The sequence below is a fragment of the Caretta caretta genome, chromosome 20 (genome assembly GCF_965140235.1).
Source record: "Caretta caretta isolate rCarCar2 chromosome 20, rCarCar1.hap1, whole genome shotgun sequence".
In the NCBI taxonomy this organism is placed as follows: domain Eukaryota; kingdom Metazoa; phylum Chordata; order Testudines; family Cheloniidae; genus Caretta; species Caretta caretta.
In genome coordinates, this window is record NC_134225.1 from 17,494,209 (window position 1) to 17,513,300 (window position 19,092).

Genomic DNA, 19,092 nt, shown 5'->3' on the forward strand with positions numbered 1-19,092 from the left:
ATCAGGGTTGGAAGGGACCGCAGGAGGTATCTCGTCCAACCCCCTGCTCAAAGCAGGACCAATCCCCAATTTGTGCCCCAGATCCCTAAATGGCCCCCTCAGGGATTGAACTCACAACCCTGGGTTTAGCAGGCCAATGCTCAAACCACTGAGCTATCCCTCCCCCTAGCAATCAAGTCCCTGGCCACCTCAAACGTGTCTAGGATGGAAGGGAGCTCCTGCTCCTCCACCTGGCACTCTCTAGCAGGAGGGTCCTGCCAGAGGGTGGGGAAGGGCCAGGATAAGTGTAAAGCAGCTCTGAGACCTCTGCCCATCATAGAGGAGCCTTTCCAGAGGGTGGCCATAGACATAGTGGGGCCCCTCAGCAGGGCAACCCGGTCGGGGAAGAAATACATTCTGGTGGTGGTAGATTTCGCTATGCGCTACCCCGAGGCAGTGGCCACGTCGTCTATGGAGGCAGACACCGTGGCAGACGCGCTGCTCACCATTTTCAGCAGAGTGGGGTTCCCCAAGGAGGTCCTTACAGACCAGAGGTCCAACTTCATGTCAACCCTGCTCCAGTGCTTGTGGGAGAAGTGTGGGGTCCGACACACCTGGGCCTCGGCGTGTCACCCTCAGTCCAACGGGCTGGGGGAGAGGTTCAACGGGACCCTAAAGATGATGCTGAAAAGCTTTATGGACCAGCACCCACAGGACTGGGAGAAGTATTTACCCCACCTGCTGTTCACATACAGGGAAGTGCCCCAGGAATCCACAGGGTTTTCCCCTTTCAAGTTGTTGTATAGGAGGAGGGTGAGGGGACCCTTCGACTTGATGAGGGACGAGTGAGGGGGGAAGGCCTCCCCCGATGGAGTATGTACTGACCTTTCTGGAAAAGCTCGCGGAGCTCATGGGCTTGGCCAGGGGAAACCTAGCCAGGGCACAGAGGAAGCAGAAGGTCTGGTACGACCGCTCAGCACGTGCCTGCTTCTAGGCTACCAGGGACCAGGGGATACTTCTCATCCCCATGAGGAAGCACAAGCTGCAAGCTGCCTGGGACGGCCCCTTCAAGGTCATCAGACAGGTAAATGAAGTGAAATATGTAGTGGAACTGTCCATCCGGGCACAGCGCCACTGGGTGCACCATGTCAACATGATGAAGCCATACTGGGCCAGGGAGAAGTTGGGGCTGGCTGGGTGTGGGCAGTGGGAGGAGAAGGGAGAGGATCCCCTGGTGGGACTCCTCCCTGAGGTGGGGGCTGACCCCTCGCTGGAATCAATTCTCCTCTCAGACCAGCTAACCCCTGCCCCGCAGGCAGAGATCAGAGAGGTGCTGCCTTCACACCGGCAGCTGTTCTCCAGCCGGCCTGGGCTCACTAACCTGGCTGTTCACCGGGCGGAAACAGGAGCCAATCTTCCCATCAGGTGTTCCCCATTCAGGGTCACTAGGAAAACAGCCCAGGACCTGGAGAGAGAGGTTGGAGACATGCTGGCTTTAGGGGTGATCCAGCCGTCCTCCAGCCCCTGGGCCTCTCCCATGGTGCTGGTCCCCAAGAAGGACGGGTCGATCCGGTTCTGTGTGGATATGGGAAGTTCAGTGCCATCACCGTGTCCGATGCCTACCACCGATAAAATCTCTAGACAAGTTGGGGGGGCGCTGATGTGATGAAGTGGGACTGTTCTTAATGGTTCCTCTGAATAGTGTGGGGGTGCCTCAGTTTCCCTATGCAGTTCTTAAGTATCTAGGTGGTGGGATAAGGGTGTATGATCACTGCAGAGCCCTAGAGGGCAGGTGTGTGCAGGAGTCTGGACACAGAGAATGGCCAACACCCTGTTTCCTGGCCACTGATGGCCTGGGCCCTTCCCCCCTGCAGGGTGAGAGCTAAAGGGTTGGAGAACAAGGGAATCAGGTGACCTCCTGGCCCCGGAAAGGAACAAAGCCCAGAAGAGGAGGGGCTGGAGGGAGTTTCAGTTTGGGGCTGGCTGGGACATGGAGTAAAGGGCAGACGTGGTTGTCTGGCTCACTGCCCCCCAAAATGGACCCAGCTGAGGGTCCTGTTCTCTGCACCTACAAGCTCTGTTTTAGACCATGTTCCTGTCGTTTAATAAACCTCTGTTTTACTGGCTGGCTGAGAGTCACATCTGACTGCAAAGTTGGGGTGCAGGACCCTCTGGCTTCCCCAGGAGCCCCGCCTGAGTGGACTCACTGTGGGAAGCGCACGGAGGGGCAGAGGATGCTGAATGCTCCGAGGTCAGACCCAGGAAGCTGTGTGAGCTGTGTGTCCTGCAGACAGTCTGCTCACAGACAGGAGACTTCCCCAGAGTCCTGACTGGCTTCATGGGGAGCAGTTCCAGAGCATCGTCCGGGGACTCCATGACAGCTATCAAATCCCCCCTCACTCTTCTCTTCTGCAGACAAAATAACCACAGTTCCCTCAGCCTCTCCCCATAAGTCACGTGCCCCAGCTCCCTACTCATTTTCATTGCCCTCCACTGGACTCTCTCCAATTTGTCCGCATCCTTTCTGTAGTGGGGGCCCAAAACTGGACGCAATACTCCAGATGAGGCCCTCAGCAGTGCTGAATAGAGGGGAATAATCCCTTCCCTCGATCTGTGGGCAATGCTCCTACTAATGCAGCCCAATATGCTGTTAGCCTTCTTGGCAACACGGGCACACTGCTGACTCATATCCAGCTTCTCATCTGCTGTAACCCCAGGTCCTTTTCTGCAGGTCCTTTTCACCAGTTCCTTATCCACCTTTCAATTCTCATATTAGACCCCATCTTCTCCAATTGAACTAATAATTTCCCAATTGTATCAAATGCCTCACTGACATCCAGGTAGATTAGATCATTGGTTCTCAAACTGGGGGTCACAACCCGGTTAAGTGGGGGGGTCACGAGCCCCAACCCCAGCACGCGGCTGTAAGTTGCGAGCCCCGACCCCTGCGCCAGGCTGTCAGCTCCGACCCCTGTGTGGAGCTGCAGGGCTACGAGCCCCAACCCGGGCACACGGCTGTGGGTCCCGACCCCTGTGCTAGGCTGTGAGCCCTGACCCCGGTGAGTGGCTGTGAGTCCCGACCCCGACCCCTGCGCCGGGCTGTGAGCCACGACCCCGGTGTGCAGCTGTGAGTCCTGACCCCAACCCCTGGGCCAGGCTGTGAGCCCCGACCCCGACAGGGAATCGTGGTTGTGAGCACCGACTCCAACCCCCATACAGGGCTGCAAGCCCAGACCCCAACCCTGGGCAGGAGCGGGGCTGTGATCCCTGAGTCCGACTGCCACATGGGGTTGCAAGTCCTGACCCCAACCAGGAGTGGGGCTGTGAGCCCTGAGCTGGGGCATCCAGGACGCTGTGAGCCCCGATTCCTGTTATGGGGTTTCAGGCGGAGCCCGGCCATGCTGAGGGTTATCAGCCGAGAGCACACACAGGGTTGTCAGCCCCGAGCCCCGCCACCCTCTGCGTTTTAGTCTTAATTTAAAAGCAGTGAGTAAAGGTAAATTCATTTTAAGCCATAGGGTTTACATTTAGTATTTAACATAGTGTTAAATATCAAAAATGTGTTTTTAATTTTTAAGGGGGGGGTCGCACTCAGAGGCTTGGTGTTCGAAAGGGGTCACCAACACAAAAAGTTTGAGAACCACTGCCTTAGATCTACTGCATTTCCTTTGTCTAAAACCTCAGTTATCTTCGCAGAGAAACAGATCAGGTTGGCCTGGCAGGACCCACCGATTGTAAAACCAGGTGATATTTTATCCCAGTTACCGTTCACCTCTTTGTCCTTCATTACTTTCTCTCTCAAAATTTGTCCCAAGACCTGGCAGACAGTTGAGGTCAAATTAAAAGGCCTGTAGATACCTGGACCACGTTTTTTTCCATTTCTTAAAAATAGGAACTATATTAGCAATTCTCCACTCCCCCGCCCCGAGTTTACAGAGTCATCAGAAATCCTTGCTATTGGGCTTGCAATTCCATGTGCCAGTCCCCTTACTCTGCATGGATGGAGCTTATGGGGTGCTAGGGGCTGCAGTGAGTGGGGTGGGAGGACCCAGTAGGGGGCACTCGCCCCTTCTAGTCTGTGCCGGCCCCAGCATAGTGCTCAATTTGTGCTATTTTGGGGGTTGTAAATCTAAGCTCCTGAGCGCTTGTCACTAAGGAGCCCATGTGCAGTGCAGCCTGGTCATAGAATCATAGAATATCAGGGTTGGAAGGGAGCTCAGGAGGTCATCTAGTCCAACCCCCTGCTCAAAGCAGGGCCAATCCCCAATTTTTGGCCCAGATCCCTAAATGGCCCCCTCAAGGATTGAACTCACAACCCTGGGTTTAGCAGGCCAATGCTCAAACCACTGAGCTATCCCTCCCCCCTGGCTCCCTGGCCCAGCTCCCCACGCTCTGTGCAGCACAGTGCAACTAGATATGGGATTCTTCACTTGTCCTAATCTACTGTGCTGTGTGGTTGTGAAACAGCTGCTCCGTCCCACCCCAGAGGTGGCTGCATCTCAGTGCTGGGCAAAGGATCCCTGTATAAATAGCCCCTGCGCCCCACCCCAGAGGTGGCTACATCTCAACCCCAGGGATGAACTGAGTGACTGGAATACAAGTGACTCTAGTCCTGGGAGTGACCAGGGCTGCTGGGCCTCTTGCCAGGGAGGTGGGCAAGAGATTGGGGCCCTGAGGTGGTGCAAGGCCAGGGCCGAGATTCTTCTGGCAGTGGGAGCCCAGTGACTCAGTCAGTGCCCTGCTCCCAGCCAGCCCTCCCCATTCACCGAGCCCTTCGTGCCAGCCATGTCGCTCTGAGTTGCACTAGGTGCCACTCGATAGGTCACCTACAATCACACGGTTTCTTTTCGGTGCCTCGACTGGGCAGCGGGTAATGAGAGGTGGATAACGGATTCTCCAGGCCAGGACTACAGACCTGCTCCCCCGCTGTGCCAGGGATGCCCCGCTGGTCCCATCTCTGCCCCAAGAGCCTCCCCCTGCAGTTCCTGGCAGGGAAGGGATTGCCCCACTGCCAGCGCCCAGCAGGCCTATGTGTGACATGAGTTTGGGGGTCTCAACCCCGTCCCTAGGGGGATGGGTCCATGCTCTGACGGGGATTAGCTGACAGCCAAGGACTGGCCAAGAGTGCCCTCCCCGCCTTCTCGGGCAGGGCAAGGGGTGGAGTACAGAGTGATCTGCTGTGGGGCCCAGGCCCTCAGTCTCTGGGGCTGGCATCACTGCCCCAGCAATGAACCTCCCCCAGGGGCAGGGAGCAGCTGCCGGGTCCAAAGCATCCCAGCAAACACTTGGCCATTCGGCACCAGCCAGGGGAAGGTCTCGCACCCAGGCCATTCTGGATCAGAAGCGTGTGTGGAGAGATGGGAGCTGAACACGGACCCCTCTCCAAACTCCCAGCAGCCCCCAGGGCCTCGTCCCTGCGATCCCTCTACCGCCATGGGCACAGGGACCCTCAGCCAGCCCCCCCATAGGGCCCAACAGTGGGGAACCCAGCCCCTTACCTGGCTGGTCCCTCCCACGGCCTTGACGCTGGCCCCAGTTCAGCCCCGTTCCCCCACTCTGCAGGGCTCTGGAGAAGCCTCCACTGGCAGCTTTGCCACTGGCGCTCTGTGGCAGCTCCTGCCGAGGCCCCAGGGCCCAGGCCGGGCAGCGCTGCCCTCCCAGGGGGCTCGTTAGCCAGGGCCATGCAGAAGCCTGGGGCCCAAAGGCCAACCATGGCTCCCCAGCCGGGAGCGGATTTCCTTGACACCTGGGTACCCCAGGGGGCCAGATCCTAAAGAGCAGGAGGGGAAGATGCAGAAAGAGGAGAGCTGTGCCCGGGGCCGTAGAGCGGGAGGATGGGACAGAGCGACGTTTAAACCAGAGGGGCGGAGGGTGCGCCCCATCTTCCTCAGAGCCCTGGGCTGGCCTGTGCCCCCTGGCCCCAGGGGTGGGGGCTGGAAAGTGACTTGCCTTGCCCCAGAGTGCCAAGGCCACTGGCTGTACCGGAGAGACAGGGCAGCTGCAGGAAACCGCCCCCCCCTCCCCGCCCCCGAGCCGGGCTCCGTGGGGCCAGGATTCAGGCCTGGGGAGCTTTGGGCCTTGTGGAGGGGACTCCAGCACTGGGGAAAGGGCCAGCTCGACTGCCCCAGAGCCCAAGGCTTGCGTCACACCCCCATCCCCCACGCCAACGGCCCTGCCCTGAAGGGACCCATCTAGGGGCAGAGCGGAGCTCAGGTTCTGTAGCCCCAGCGTGCCAGTCCCACAGCCGGCAGGCAACGCGGGTGCTGTCCCAACAGGAACTGGACTGAGCCCCTCTCCACAGCCACCACCCACTGTCAGACACTGCTCCCCTGGGACAGATTCGAACCCGTGCCCCAGAGAGGAGAGACGCCCCCAACCCCGCCAGCCCAAAATATTATTATTCATCTTACATAGCACTGAGCAGCAAAACACTTCCCGAAGGAGGTCAGTGTCATCATCCCCACTGTACACATGGGGAAACTGAGGCAGAGGGCAGGGAAGGGATTTGCTCAAGGTCACCCAGTGGCAGAGCCAGACATAGACCTCCAGTCTGCTGCATCCCAATTCAGTGCTTTACCCACTAGGCCACACTGCCTCCCTTGAATCATAGAATCATAGAATATCAGGGTTGGAAGGGACCTCAGGAGGTCATTTAGTCCAACCCCCTGCTCAAAGCAGGACCAATCCCCAATTAAATCATCCCAGCCAGGGCTTTGTCACGCCTGACCTTAAAAACTTCTAAGGAAGGAGATTCTACCACCTCCCAAGGTAACGCATTCCAGTGTTTCACCACCCTCCTAGTGAAAAAGTTTTTCCTAATATCCAACCTAAACCTCCCCCACTGCAACTTGAGACCATTACTCCTTGTCCTGTCATCTTCTAAAAGAAGACTCTGTGGCCATAGCTCGGGAGCGGCTTTCCCTCCACGCACTGCCGGGGGAGGCATGAGATGTTTAGTATTGTCTGTCCCAAGTGTGGGGAGGCACGAGCCACCCCGGGTCCCACACAGGTGCCTCTGTCCAGATGGCATGAAGGCCGAGCGGGCCCATCAGCTTTGGTGCCCCTCTTGCCCCCCAACATTCAGAAGTCACTAGTCAGGCCTCAAAATCATGAGATTTGCTTAAAAAATCACAAGATTTTAATATTTGTTTGCATTCTGGCGTGGCTGTGTTTGGGAGGTGTGAGGTCTGGGGCTTCTCCTCCACGCCGAGGGTGGGCACTTTATCTAACGAAAGTGAAGATTCTTCGTTACTGATCCCATTCCAACTCACCCACCCACCCACTGCTGGGCTCACCATGCAATGATGGGCGTTGGAAATGTTGGCCATTTAAGGGTTAAAGTGTGACGGGTTGTTGGTCTACCCTGGCACTAGAAGGGCAGCAGAAAGAGCAGCAGCCCCACAATTGAGCTGCCTTGGAAATTTGGGGGGGTGTGTGGAACCCTTATGGTTTCACCCCTTGCAAAAAATTTTCAAAAGCCAAAAATGTATATGTGTGTGTGTGTGTGTGTGTGTTTGTGTGTGGTTTTTTTCATCCCCTCCCATCCACTTTCCAGTGGCAAATGAGAAAAGGACAAAGGGCAGAGAAATGGGGGAGGGAAGGGTAATTTTTCGAAGGCTTTTTTTAAATTGCTCATCAAAAACCTGAAATGTTTAGAAAGAAGCAAATTTTTTCTACAACACTGTCAAGAAAAAGGCCAATTTACCAACAAAAAAGCTCAGGCTTTAGTTAAAAGAGGAGCGAAAGAAGCAGGGCTGAAATAGGTACAGAATATAATGAAAGGAGGGGGGTGCTCCTATTTGCCTCCCCTTCACCTGCCCCAGTGTTACAAGAGCAATGGGACGCTCTGTGAAAGCAAATGTCAAGGGAAGTTACATAGTTAGCCAGGGGAACTCACTGCCACTAGATGTCACTGACATTGCGAGCCTGGCAGGATTCAGACAAGGATGGTGGGGGGTGGGGGAGCAAAGGTGTCAGGACAGAATTTAGAAAACAGGGCACAAGGCCACTGCTGACTGTCAGGATGAGAGAAATATGCCCCCCTTCCCCTCCTCCCCCGACTGGTTATGTCATCATTAGCCACGAGGAGGGGGTTCTTGCACCTTCCTCTGAAGTAGCTGGTGCTGGGGTGGCTGGCCCCATTGATCTGATTTGGGGAAGGAGGCAGCAGGGAGAGGGCAGGGTACTGGGCTAGATGGGTCCTGTGACGCTAGCAGACCAGGTGCCAGCTCATGCCCAGGCCCTTAGGCCTCACTGAACACTGACAAATGCAGAGCTTGACCCAGCCTGTGTGTTAGCCGTGTGACAACAGCTGCTGATCAGCGTGTGTGGAGTGTTTCGACTTGTGGAATTGCTTGCAGGATTGATCTCTCCCATAACCTCTGTAGCCCGTGGTATAAAGTTAGAATGAATGTTTGCATCGTAAACCTCTGTAACTGCTCTACACCACTGAGTTTGCAAGGCAGCTTACGTCCACCTAACACTGCGTCTACACTAAAATTTGGCTCCCGCTGATGTAACTCACCTGCTTTGCCGACTTAATCATGCCACTTCCCCCAGTCAGCGTAGTTAGGTCAATGCAGTGTCAGTGTACGTACTGCGTTGCTTACATCGACTGTCCCGCAATGCCCCACACTGACAGTACAATCGATACCACACACCACAGACACAAAGAGCCAGGTGTACACACACACAAGTGCTGTAACTACTGTGGCGGCTGCATGCAGGGCGATTTGATTTTGTAGTGTAGCCGTGGCCTGTGTAATTCCCCCAACAGGGGAGAAGCATGAATTAGTGTAAAGTGCTGGGCCTGCCCATTGAAACCAAACGAGCCATTGCGAAACATCCTTACTGATTGCCTCTGTTGTTAGATATTTCACTGCGTGTGTGTGTGTTCTCCCTGTGTGCTGCCCCAGCTCTGTGCAGACAGCCAGCACAGCAGACCTTGAGTGAACCGCCCAATGACCACAAGATCCGTTAAGGGACGAAGGCACCAGGCCAGGTTTATTGTTGACAAGGCATGCTAATAGCACCTGGCAGATTCTACGAGGATACTAAGACACGTATGCCTGTGACAATGGACACAGCTCAGTGAATGGCGGGACTTTCCATTGCCCCTTGGCTGGACCAACACATTCTCTCAGAGATACCCTGATACAAACAAGCTGCCCCTCTGACTTAGATACTGCCCTCTGACCTGGCTAGTTATTGTCCATTTTTTTTTGTACATGTTGGTTTGATTAAAACATTTGTATTTATTACGTTGCTATTTGTCCTGAGAGCAGGAAAGGAGTATGGATGAGAGCAGGAAAGGGGCACTGAGGGCAGCCCCCTGCCTCTCCCCCCCCACCCCCCAAATGAGGGGCCCTGGATCTGGCTGCAGGAGGTCTCCGCCCTCCTCATAACGGTGGATGGGTGGAGAGTTCACAGCAGGGCACTGAGCAGCTGAGGGGGATGTGGGGAGATGGGGGGGCATCACTGGAGGAGTCAGCGTGTTCTTTGTTGGCTCCTCATGCCCCCCCCCCGGAAAGGGGGCCCCAGGCTGCTCCCCCCAGGGACTGTCAATCATTCAGTGAGGAGCCGTCCCAGCCCCTCCACCCCAATGGGGCCTGGCTTGGCCACCAGATCCAAGGTTCCTGCTGCTTGGCCCCTGCTGATCTGTCCTCCCCCCACCCCCTGCCAGGACATCATTGAGGACAAACTGGACAAGAATCTGTGGCCCTTTTTGTCGGACCCGGTCCCTACCACCAGCTCCCAGGCTGCTGTCAGGTAAGGCTGAGCCTGGCTGGGCTGTGGGTGGCAGAGCCCTGACACACACACCCCAGAGTGTAGGAGCCTCTGTGCCTGGGAGTGTGTGGTCAGGACCCTGCCCTCTACGGTGGAGGGGATGTCCAAGAGCCTGGAGCCCTGGAACCCTCTTACCATGTCCCCCGCGCCCCAGCAGTCCCTCAACACACCAGGGCCCAGGATGGAGGAAAGGGACTGGCCGAGCTTTAGACAGACCCCCAGCCCAGCCCAGGTGCCACCCTCCCCTACTCCCTCTTGCCTGCTTTGGGACTCCTGTCCCACTCCCTTGGGCAGGGCCTGCCCCGCAGCCTCCTCCAGGCCCTGCCCTTCCATCTGGCATTCCCTCAGCGAGCCCCTGGTATCCACACTGCCCCTCTCTCCCCCCAGCGCCCGCTTTAGGCATTGGCACAAGAACAAGCCAGCGGCCGAGTACCGGACGGGCCCGCGCCTCATCATTTACGTGCTGGGTGGGGTGTCCATGTCTGAGATGCGCTGTGCCTACGAAGTGACCCCGGCCATCAAGGGCAAGTGGGAGGTGGTGATCGGTGAGTGGGGCGAGTCCTGGGGGAAAGGGCGGCTGGAATGCCCAGCTCAGGGAGAGTTGGGACCCCCCTGGGAGGGGGAGACCCTAGAACTGCCTGCCCAGCACCTACAGGGCTCCCATGCTACCCTCTGTCCTCCCACACCCAGGGGCCTGGGAACAGATGTGCTTGCCCCACATGGCCTGTATCTAGCCGCCTGATCTCCTGGCCTCTGTCTCCCCAGGCCTCTCATTGCCCAGGGACCATGTGTGGGGCCCCAGTCAGACACCCCCAGTAACTCCCATAGGGATATGGCTCACCCCCTGCACACACCCCTCGAAGACCCAAGGGTGAGGAACACTGTCAGCGCATGGATTCTTGCCTGGCTGTGCAGGGTACAGCGGCACGAGGGGTGCGGTGCCAGGCCAAGGGGGATAGGAGACAGTCCCTCCCCCCCTGCACTAGAGCAGGGTCCAGCTGCAAGGATGGGGGTGATGGTGATGCCAGCCACATACCTGCCTCACTGTGCCCACCACTGCCAACCACCTCTCTCTCCCCCAGGTTCCAGTCACATCCTGACCCCCAAGCGCTTCCTGGATGACATCCAAACCCTCAACCAGCTGGACCCCGAGGAGGCCTAGAAGCAGCCCCCTCCCCCCAGAGACTCTGCCCCCCACAGTTTGCTGCCCCCAGCTCCACCTGCTCTTCTCAACAAGGCATCTTCCCCCCTACTCTTGGCTGCGGTGTCAGTTCTTGGGTGGGGGGAGGACCCCCAGGCTGCTTGGCTGTTCGGGCAGGGGGCAGGCCAGGCTTCCTCCCGTCTTTGCAAGTCTTTGCCTCCCGTTAACAGCAGCTGGGAGGGAGGGAGAAGCTAGGAATTGCACACCCGCCCCGCAAGGCAGGTCAGTCTGTCCCAGAGGCTTGGGGAGAGGCTCTGCTTTCACTTTGGCCCGTTCGCTCCATCTGACGCTGTTGTGGGCCAGATGTAAACCAAGTTGGCTGGGTTTCAGTCCAACACTCATTGCAGGGCCTCTTGGAGAGGCACCAAGTCCCAGGGTTAAACAGGGCGCCCTGGGGCTCCCAGCTCCCTGCACAAACAGCAAAATCTCATACCCAGTGTGACGAAGGGGGACTGTTCTTAATGTTTCCTCTGAATAGTGCGTAGTTCCTCGGTTTCCCCTAGGCAGTTCTTAAGTATCTAGGTGGTGGGATAAGGGTGTATGATCGTTGCAGATCCCTAGAGGGCAGGTATGTGCAGGGGTCTGGACACAGAGAATGGCCGACACCCTGTTTCCTGGCAACTGATGGCCTGGGCCCTTCCCCCCTGCAAGGTGAGAGCTAAAGGGGTTGGAGAAGAAAGGAATCAGGTGCCCTCCTGGCCGGGTAAAGGGACAAAGCCCAGAGGAGGAGGGGCTGGAGGGAGTTTCAGTCTGGGGCTGGCTGGGACATGGAGTGAAGGGCAGACGTGGTTGTCTGGCTCACTGCCCCCCAAAATGGACCCCCCAGCTGAAGGGTCCAGTTCTCTGCACCTACAAGCTCTGTATTAGACCATGTTCCTGTCATCTAATAAACCTTCTGTTTTACTGCGAGAAGCAGCGCGGGGCGAGGGATGTGCTGGCCACGGCTTCCTGCAGCCCCCGTTGGCCTGCAGTGGGGAACCGCGGCCAGTGGGATCCGCGATCGGCCAAACCTGCGGACGCGGCCGGTAAAGAAACTGGCCCGGCCCACCAGGGGGCTTACCCTGGGGGGCTGCGTGCCAAACGTTACCGACCCCGGTGCTACAGCAATTTCCCGTACAGCAATGGCTCTTACAAGACAGAGTAAGTTAGAACAACCCAGAGTCTAAAGCTCAGGTGTATTTGAGGATCTGGGCCAGTACTTGGCTGGTTCTATAGTAATGACCCCTGAGCAAGCAGTGTAATGTACATGCTTATCACTGAGCTTGTCCAGAGGCTGCAAAGAATCATAGAATATCAGGGTTGGAAGGGACCTCAGGAGGTCATCTAGTCCAACCCCCTGCTCAAAAGCAGGACCAATCCCCAATTAAATCAGAATGACTAGATGTCCTGATGTGTAATAAAAACACTTCGAATCATAAAAAATCAACCCAGCCTACTTTACAGGGCCTGATCCTTCTCTCCCTTACAGCATCTGAGCAGTAGGAGAATGGCTAATACGGGCCAGTATTATGGTTGTTGTATTCTATTTATAAAAGTATAATACTGGCCAGTATTATAGTTGCTGTATCGTGTTATAAAACAACAAAATAAATAGAAAAATAAAAAATACAAATGAATGTTTTGAATTAATTTGGGGAAAAGAATTTACAGCACAGTACAAGGATTTAAAACATTTAAAACATTCCTTTCTTTCTCTCCAGTATTATAGTCTCTCTTGTTCCAATTTTGGGTCGCAGGAGCGAGTAGTATAAAGGCCCTACCATCAATCAAATGTTAACCCCACCCCTTGACCCTGTAAGCCCTGCACACAGGTCACTGGAAGTCCCACCTCATGGGAGTATTACTTGCAGGGTCAAGGCGGACACATGTCCAGAAGCAAGGTGTGTCATGTGACCCCTGTAAGAACTCCTCCCACTGTCCTCTGCTGATCAGGATGGATTTTGCCCTGACAGGAACGACTCGAGAGAAGATTTGACCAATCAGGGGGAGTTCCGGGGTTTGTGTGACCCCTCTAAGAACTCCTCCCACTGCCCTATACCAATCAGGAAGGGTTTCAGCCGCTGGGGACCACCCCGAGAGGAGATTTGTCCAATTGGGGGGAATTCTGGGGCGGGGTGACCCGTCAGGAAGTGGTTCGTGTGACCCCTCTAAGAACTCCTCCCACCACCCTCTACCAATCGCGATGGGTTTTGGCCACAGAGGACAACCCCGAAAGGAGATTCGACCAAAATAGGGTGGGTTCTGGGACGGGGTCAACCGCCCAGAAGAGGGTCGTGTGACCCCTCTAAGGACCCCTTCCAACGTCCTCTGCCAATCAGAGTGCAGCACCATCACCTCATAAGTCCCAGCGCTGGGAAGAGGAGGCCATCTCTTACCAAGAAGACATGTTTTAGAAATTGTGGAAAGGCTGAGAGGAAACGTGGACTCCTTTACCACTCCTGTGAGACCTTCAGACTTTGTTTTAGCCCCGAGGACCTTTGGAGTTGTGTGGAGAAAGCGCTACAGCAGCGACAGTTCTGAAGAGGATGAGAGAGAAGCCAAGGGGATTCCTTTGGCCCAGCCATTGATGGATATGCCAGAATCCGACCCTGAAGCCCAACTGCTCATGAGACACCCCCATGAGCATGGTGGCCTCTTGTCATCCGCCACCCTGGAGGAGGAAGGCCATCATGGCGTGGGGGAGGCACTGGCAGACAAGGTGAATGGAAAAGACGTAGCTCAGGTAAATGAATGATTAAGAAGCGACGGTCGATGATTGAGTGTAATGGGGTTAGGAACCAGGGGTTGTGTAAATCTAAAAACAAGCAGTGGGAACTTACGCTTGTTTCTTGTCTGAAAATCTCTCGACAGCTTGACGATGCCTTTCTAGAGGACCCGGAGGCCCTGGACGGCGTTGCATGAAACAGCGAAGGTGAACCAGGCCCGCCTTGTTTTTGCTCAACGCCGCTAGAAATTGTTGAAGATGACTCCGAGGAGGACGGCTATGAGGAGTTTAGGAGAGGCTTGGCATGGAACTCGCTGAGCCAGTGCCACGTCACGAGCGTAAAAATGTTATGCGGACTATTGTACACGTTGCTGTTTATGCTGTTCTTCATCACTGGCTTAGGGAAAAGCTTTTTGAAAATGGTGAGGGCTGTGTCATAAATGCCCCAGCCCAATGGCACCATGCCTGTGTGACTTGGACTTCAATGGATAGAAACTGCAAGCTCTGGGGCCTGTGTGCTGAGCTGTGTTTGGAAAGCTTATTGAACACTATTATTGCCATAGGTTATGTTATGCAACATCTGTGCCTAACCCAAGAACATTTAGCGCAAGCGGTGATCTTGAGAAATGCTGTGCAATTCAGTGGAGACCCTGACCGTGTTTTAAAGAAAATGTCCAAAATGGAAGATGCCTGCTTACAGCGTTACATTGACCGTCTGGTCCACACAAAAACTGACAGAACCCTGCTTAAGAAAAAGACTATTTGTAAGAAATCTAAAAGGATTAATTGAGAGAATGATGAGGGGACAAACATGCAATATCAAACTTGGTCACTGTACATTTTAAAAAATCGAATGAAAAGGGCTTTGTGATTATCTGTGTTTCTGTTAGAAGGTCTCTGGCCCTAAAGTGAGCGAAAAGTTTTAATGGAGATCTGGGTTTGTTTTCAAGAAGCTGTATGACTTTTAAATTGAAAAAAAATGGTTTGTGAGAACCTAGCTCTTGTGTCTTTGTGTAAAAGAGACCCATTTACAGCAACAAGCTGTGAAGTGGGAGGGGAACAAATCCTAAAAATGTGTTTACAGTGTAACCCTTCTGCCCATCAGAGTTGGCAACAACAGGGTCTAGGTTCAGTATCTAGGAGTTCCATTCCAGGAACACAATGCAAAACCAGGTCAAGCCCCCACCAGTGGGGCACTGAAGCTCCCCTACGACAAGTTGAAATCACTGAATACTGTGTTAAGTAGTAGGGGGCCTCAGAGCTGGGGCACCATGAACCCAAAGTGAATTCAGCTCTGCAGTCTGTAACCAAACTCCTAATAGAATTAAAATTCTCTCTGATATTACATAATGGAGAGAAGGTGCAATTGGTGTTTGGGGCCCTCAGAAGGGGGCTCACACCACTAGGCACAAACCTCCAGCCTCAAACTCTCTCAATTCACTGGCTTTTGCAATCCTTGTCCCTTGCCTAGCGAGTGCTACTTAGTTGATCTTGAGTCCCTCCGTCATAAAAGGCCAAGTACAGTTCCACTGTCCTTGGTTCACATAATCAGGATAACGACACTTTATTCTTCCTGCCCCAATAACAGAGACACTGGGGATCCCACAGCAGCCAAAGTGACCGTTTGGGCTCCTGTGGGCTCATGCTAGGCGGGGTGGGTGTGCCTGTGCAAACGAGATCAGCTCCTGAAGTCCTTTTCCACAACTCACCACCAGATGTCAGGGTAGAGCTCATCCTGCCTCTGCTTACAACACGAAAACAAAACAGGGATGGTTCAGACATGTGTTTGAGTACAACAGAGTTGACTCATCCTGTTGAACTGAATGGTTTTAACCACACCCCCACTGAATAGTGAAGGTAACTGTGATTCCTTACCCTTGTTGCGATAGGGATAAATTTGATGGGTGTGCACCCATAGTAAGGGAGGTGGGTGGGTGAGTTCGGATTAATATGAAATGAAATAAAACCTCAGGAATTCGCAGATGCTATTGGGCAGTTTAAATATAATCCCTGGAGTTGGGAGAGCACTACTGGACAGTGAAAATGACCCAGGAATTGGCAGAACTCTACTGGACAGTTTAAATATGACCCAGGAGTGGTTTTGAATGCTATGGGTCACTCTTTCTAGCAATTCAAAGCCATTAAAAGTTTAAAATACTATATTTACCAAAAAAAAACCCAAAACAACCAACCAAAAAACCCCACCACACACATTAATAATCAAGGTGGGCCATTTCCAGCACAAATCCAGGTTTCCTTACAATGTAAGTGATCACTTTAGATAAGCTATTACCAACAGGAGAGTGGGTTTGTTTTTCTTTGGGGGGGGAGAAAACCTGGATTTGTGCTGGAAATGGCCCACCTTGATTATCATACACATTGTAAGGAGAGTGATCACTTTAGATAAGCTATTACCAGCAGGAGAGTAGGGTGTGGGGAGAGAAAACCTTTTGTAGTGATAAACACTCATTTTTTCATGGTTTGTGTGTATAAAAACATCTTCTGTATTTTCCACAGTATGCATCCGATGAAGTGAGCTGTAGCTCACAAAAGCTTATGCTCAAATAAATTGGTTAGTCTCTAAGGTGCCACAAGTACTCCTTTTCTTTTTGTGTTTTAAACTCTCTCTCTCTCTCTCTCTCTCTCTCTCTCTCTCTCTGTGTAAAAAAAAACATAGGTGGGTTTTTTTTAAAGTATATGGCTGCAAACTGATGGTAATGGTGTGTTTCAAACTAACAGGGTGTTTTTTTACTGTGCAAAATGTGTTTTAAACTGGATTTTAAAAGTTGATTTTAAAAGCAGTTTGGTTTTTATTTTGCAAAATGAGGTGTATTTAAAAAAATGTTTGCGGGTTTGTTGTTTTTTGTTTTAAAGTGGTAGAAATAAACTCAAAACTCCTGTTTGTTGTGCAGCCTGAAATGGATTATTTTGTTTGAAAGCTCTGACTTTTTAAATAGAAAAACACCCTAATGAATATTTTATTTTTAACTTTACAAGACAGTTTCATGTGATTTATAATAATCATCATCATCATCATCATATTGTCTGCTCCACCGTACGGTGAAAACATGAGAGACCCTTAGACCAGAGGGTAAAGAAGCTTAAAAGAAAAAGAAAAGAGACAGCTGAAAAGAAAAATTCCCCAGATGGATGGATGAAGCCCAGTAAATATACTGTGTTTGTGAGGTTATGAGGTTTTGTATTTTAAGTAAATACATCGGTGTGGGTGAGAAAGATGGTAAAGTTAAGTTTTGTAATATGTCCCTTCCCCCCTAATCGGGTATGTGCAGTTCTCCTGACAATGCTGTAGTCAAAGCTACAGGGACACCTCCACCAGACCAGCCAAAGAACCAGAAATCTGCTTTGAGACCTTTAACAACTCAAAACAGCACAAGAGTGCAGATGAAGCATCAGGGCAGTCCAAACCTCAATTACGTCAAAGCCAAGGACAAAACAAAAAACTCTGGTGAAAACCAACCACGCAAACACAACGCCAGTTCCTCAGCGGCCACCTCCACACCAAGCCCTGAGAAAACCGTGAGTGAAAACGCCCACCTACGATGCTTCGTTCAGAAGACTGAGGGATGTTGTATCCTCGGGGGTTCTAAAAGAACGGTATTCTAAAAAAGGTTTGGGGAAAATATGATGCCTCGTTCAGAATACCGGTGAATGGTGTATCTTCAGGGGGTCTAAAAGAACGGAGGGCTGGAAAGCACATCAACAAAGCAAAAGCTTTGGTGGGAGACTTTTTGAAAAATACTTCAATTTTTGGCTCTGCGCAGGCGTGACTAGTCGTGGAAAGGGGCACCCGCAAGGATACACATCAGCTCAGGTGTAAACAAAAGGGGGGATAGCGCTTGGTGGACAAACAAATGGCTGCCAAAAAGTTCCAGGCCAGGATCGCTGTAAAAATTTTAAAAAGAGCTAAAGAGGTAATGGGGAGGGGGGACAAAAAGAGATGCCCTCGACTGGACGCTCTCAAACTGGCATGTCTGAAAATGGGGAGGTGGAATCAGACTCTCACACAGAGTCTGGTTTAGAAAATTCCCCAGAGTGCTCTCTAGAATGATGGGTCCCCATCTTCTTCCGATGACCCTCACGGAGGCGCCTCGGAGTCTGACTCTCAAATAGCATCTGATGTAGAAGATGCCGCTGATGGTCCCGTAAAGGAACCCCCAAGTAACCCTGAAAATGCAGAGGTGTGTATGGAGAGAGTGAGAAGTTGGCAACGTGAATTACCTAGATTTGGGGGGTCGGTGTATTGTGAGGAATTTCATTTTGTCAATCTTGAGCGAATAAATTCAGCTCAGCAGGTTGTTGAAGCCATACACAGGGGGATACAGTTAGTTCTCAATGACGTTAATGGTAGGGTAGGCCCTGATGATTATGTTCAGTTACATTTAGAGAGCTGTAATTTAACTAAGCCGTTGTTTTTGGTCTGAAGAACTAGGGATGAGCTGTCTGCTGAGGATTTCTTCAATCAGACCTCAAAGCTGCCACAGAGCAATAGAGTTGCATGTCAATGGGACATTGCACCTCGTTGTGACAGTTGTAAAAAAACAGGGGTGGGGACCGCTCATAGAGTTTTAAATTCTATCCTCAGTAGTCAAATCATCCATAAAAAAGAGACAATGTTTAGTAGACCTGACTTACACGGGTACCCATCTGTGTTTTGCGCGTGGACTCTTGGCTGTCATGTCCGACCACAAACCTACGGACGCGGAATCGTTAGCGGGGGCGAGAAAGTTGCATGAGAAACTGGGCTGGTCAGATCAAAAAAAGATAATGCTCAGTGACGTAGCAATGTCTGAACAGCATTTAGGAGTCAACATACAGGTGGTGCTGACGGCGGCGAAAGGGGCTTTTTTAAAATGGGGGAGGGGGGCAGTTTACCCCAAGACTTATTTCATCCTGTTGCACGATGAGCATTACTAGGGGGTTCTGGTTGTGAAAAAGTTGTTTGGAGCAAAAAATTATGGTGAGTTTTGCCCCACGGTGCACAGTCACGGCCACTCTTGCAGGTCCAGCTGCTGCCTCTGCTTGAGCATAACATGCTCAGACAGCGTGGACGTGCAGCTGAGGTCTCCTCGCTGTAGACTGTATTATCAGTCCAGAGAGCGTTTAGACAGACACATCGACTGGGTGTCGACAGAACAAGTTGAATGCCTGTCTAAAACGTTGTGCGATAAGGGTCAGTCTTACGTGGACAAGCGGCACAGGTGTAAAGGGAGGCGCTATAAGCAGGGTCAGGCTTTAATCGCTGGTGATGTAGACGGTCACCTCGGTTTTATGGACAGCCTTAGAAAGCCCGAATCCTCAGAAAAGTGTATTTGTTATGATTCTGAATACACATAGGAGACTGGGTTGCACACTCCCAATTACATTTTTGCTATGTCCCTCAAGCCGGAAAAGTCCTGGGAAT

At 52.7% G+C, this 19,092-nt stretch overlaps 1 protein-coding gene across 1 annotated transcript; it reads left to right on the plus strand.

Annotated features, from left to right (window-relative positions):
- The first annotated feature begins 417 nt into the window (after positions 1 to 417).
- Positions 418 to 10,499, plus strand: LOC142069714 (syntaxin-binding protein 2-like). The gene is made up of 4 exons (XM_075121779.1): positions 418 to 498; positions 9,662 to 9,747; positions 10,153 to 10,310; positions 10,456 to 10,499. Exons 1-4 carry the CDS (start codon positions 418 to 420, stop codon positions 10,497 to 10,499), a joined length of 369 nt encoding a protein of 122 aa, XP_074977880.1.
- The last annotated feature ends 8,593 nt before the right edge of the window (positions 10,500 to 19,092 follow it).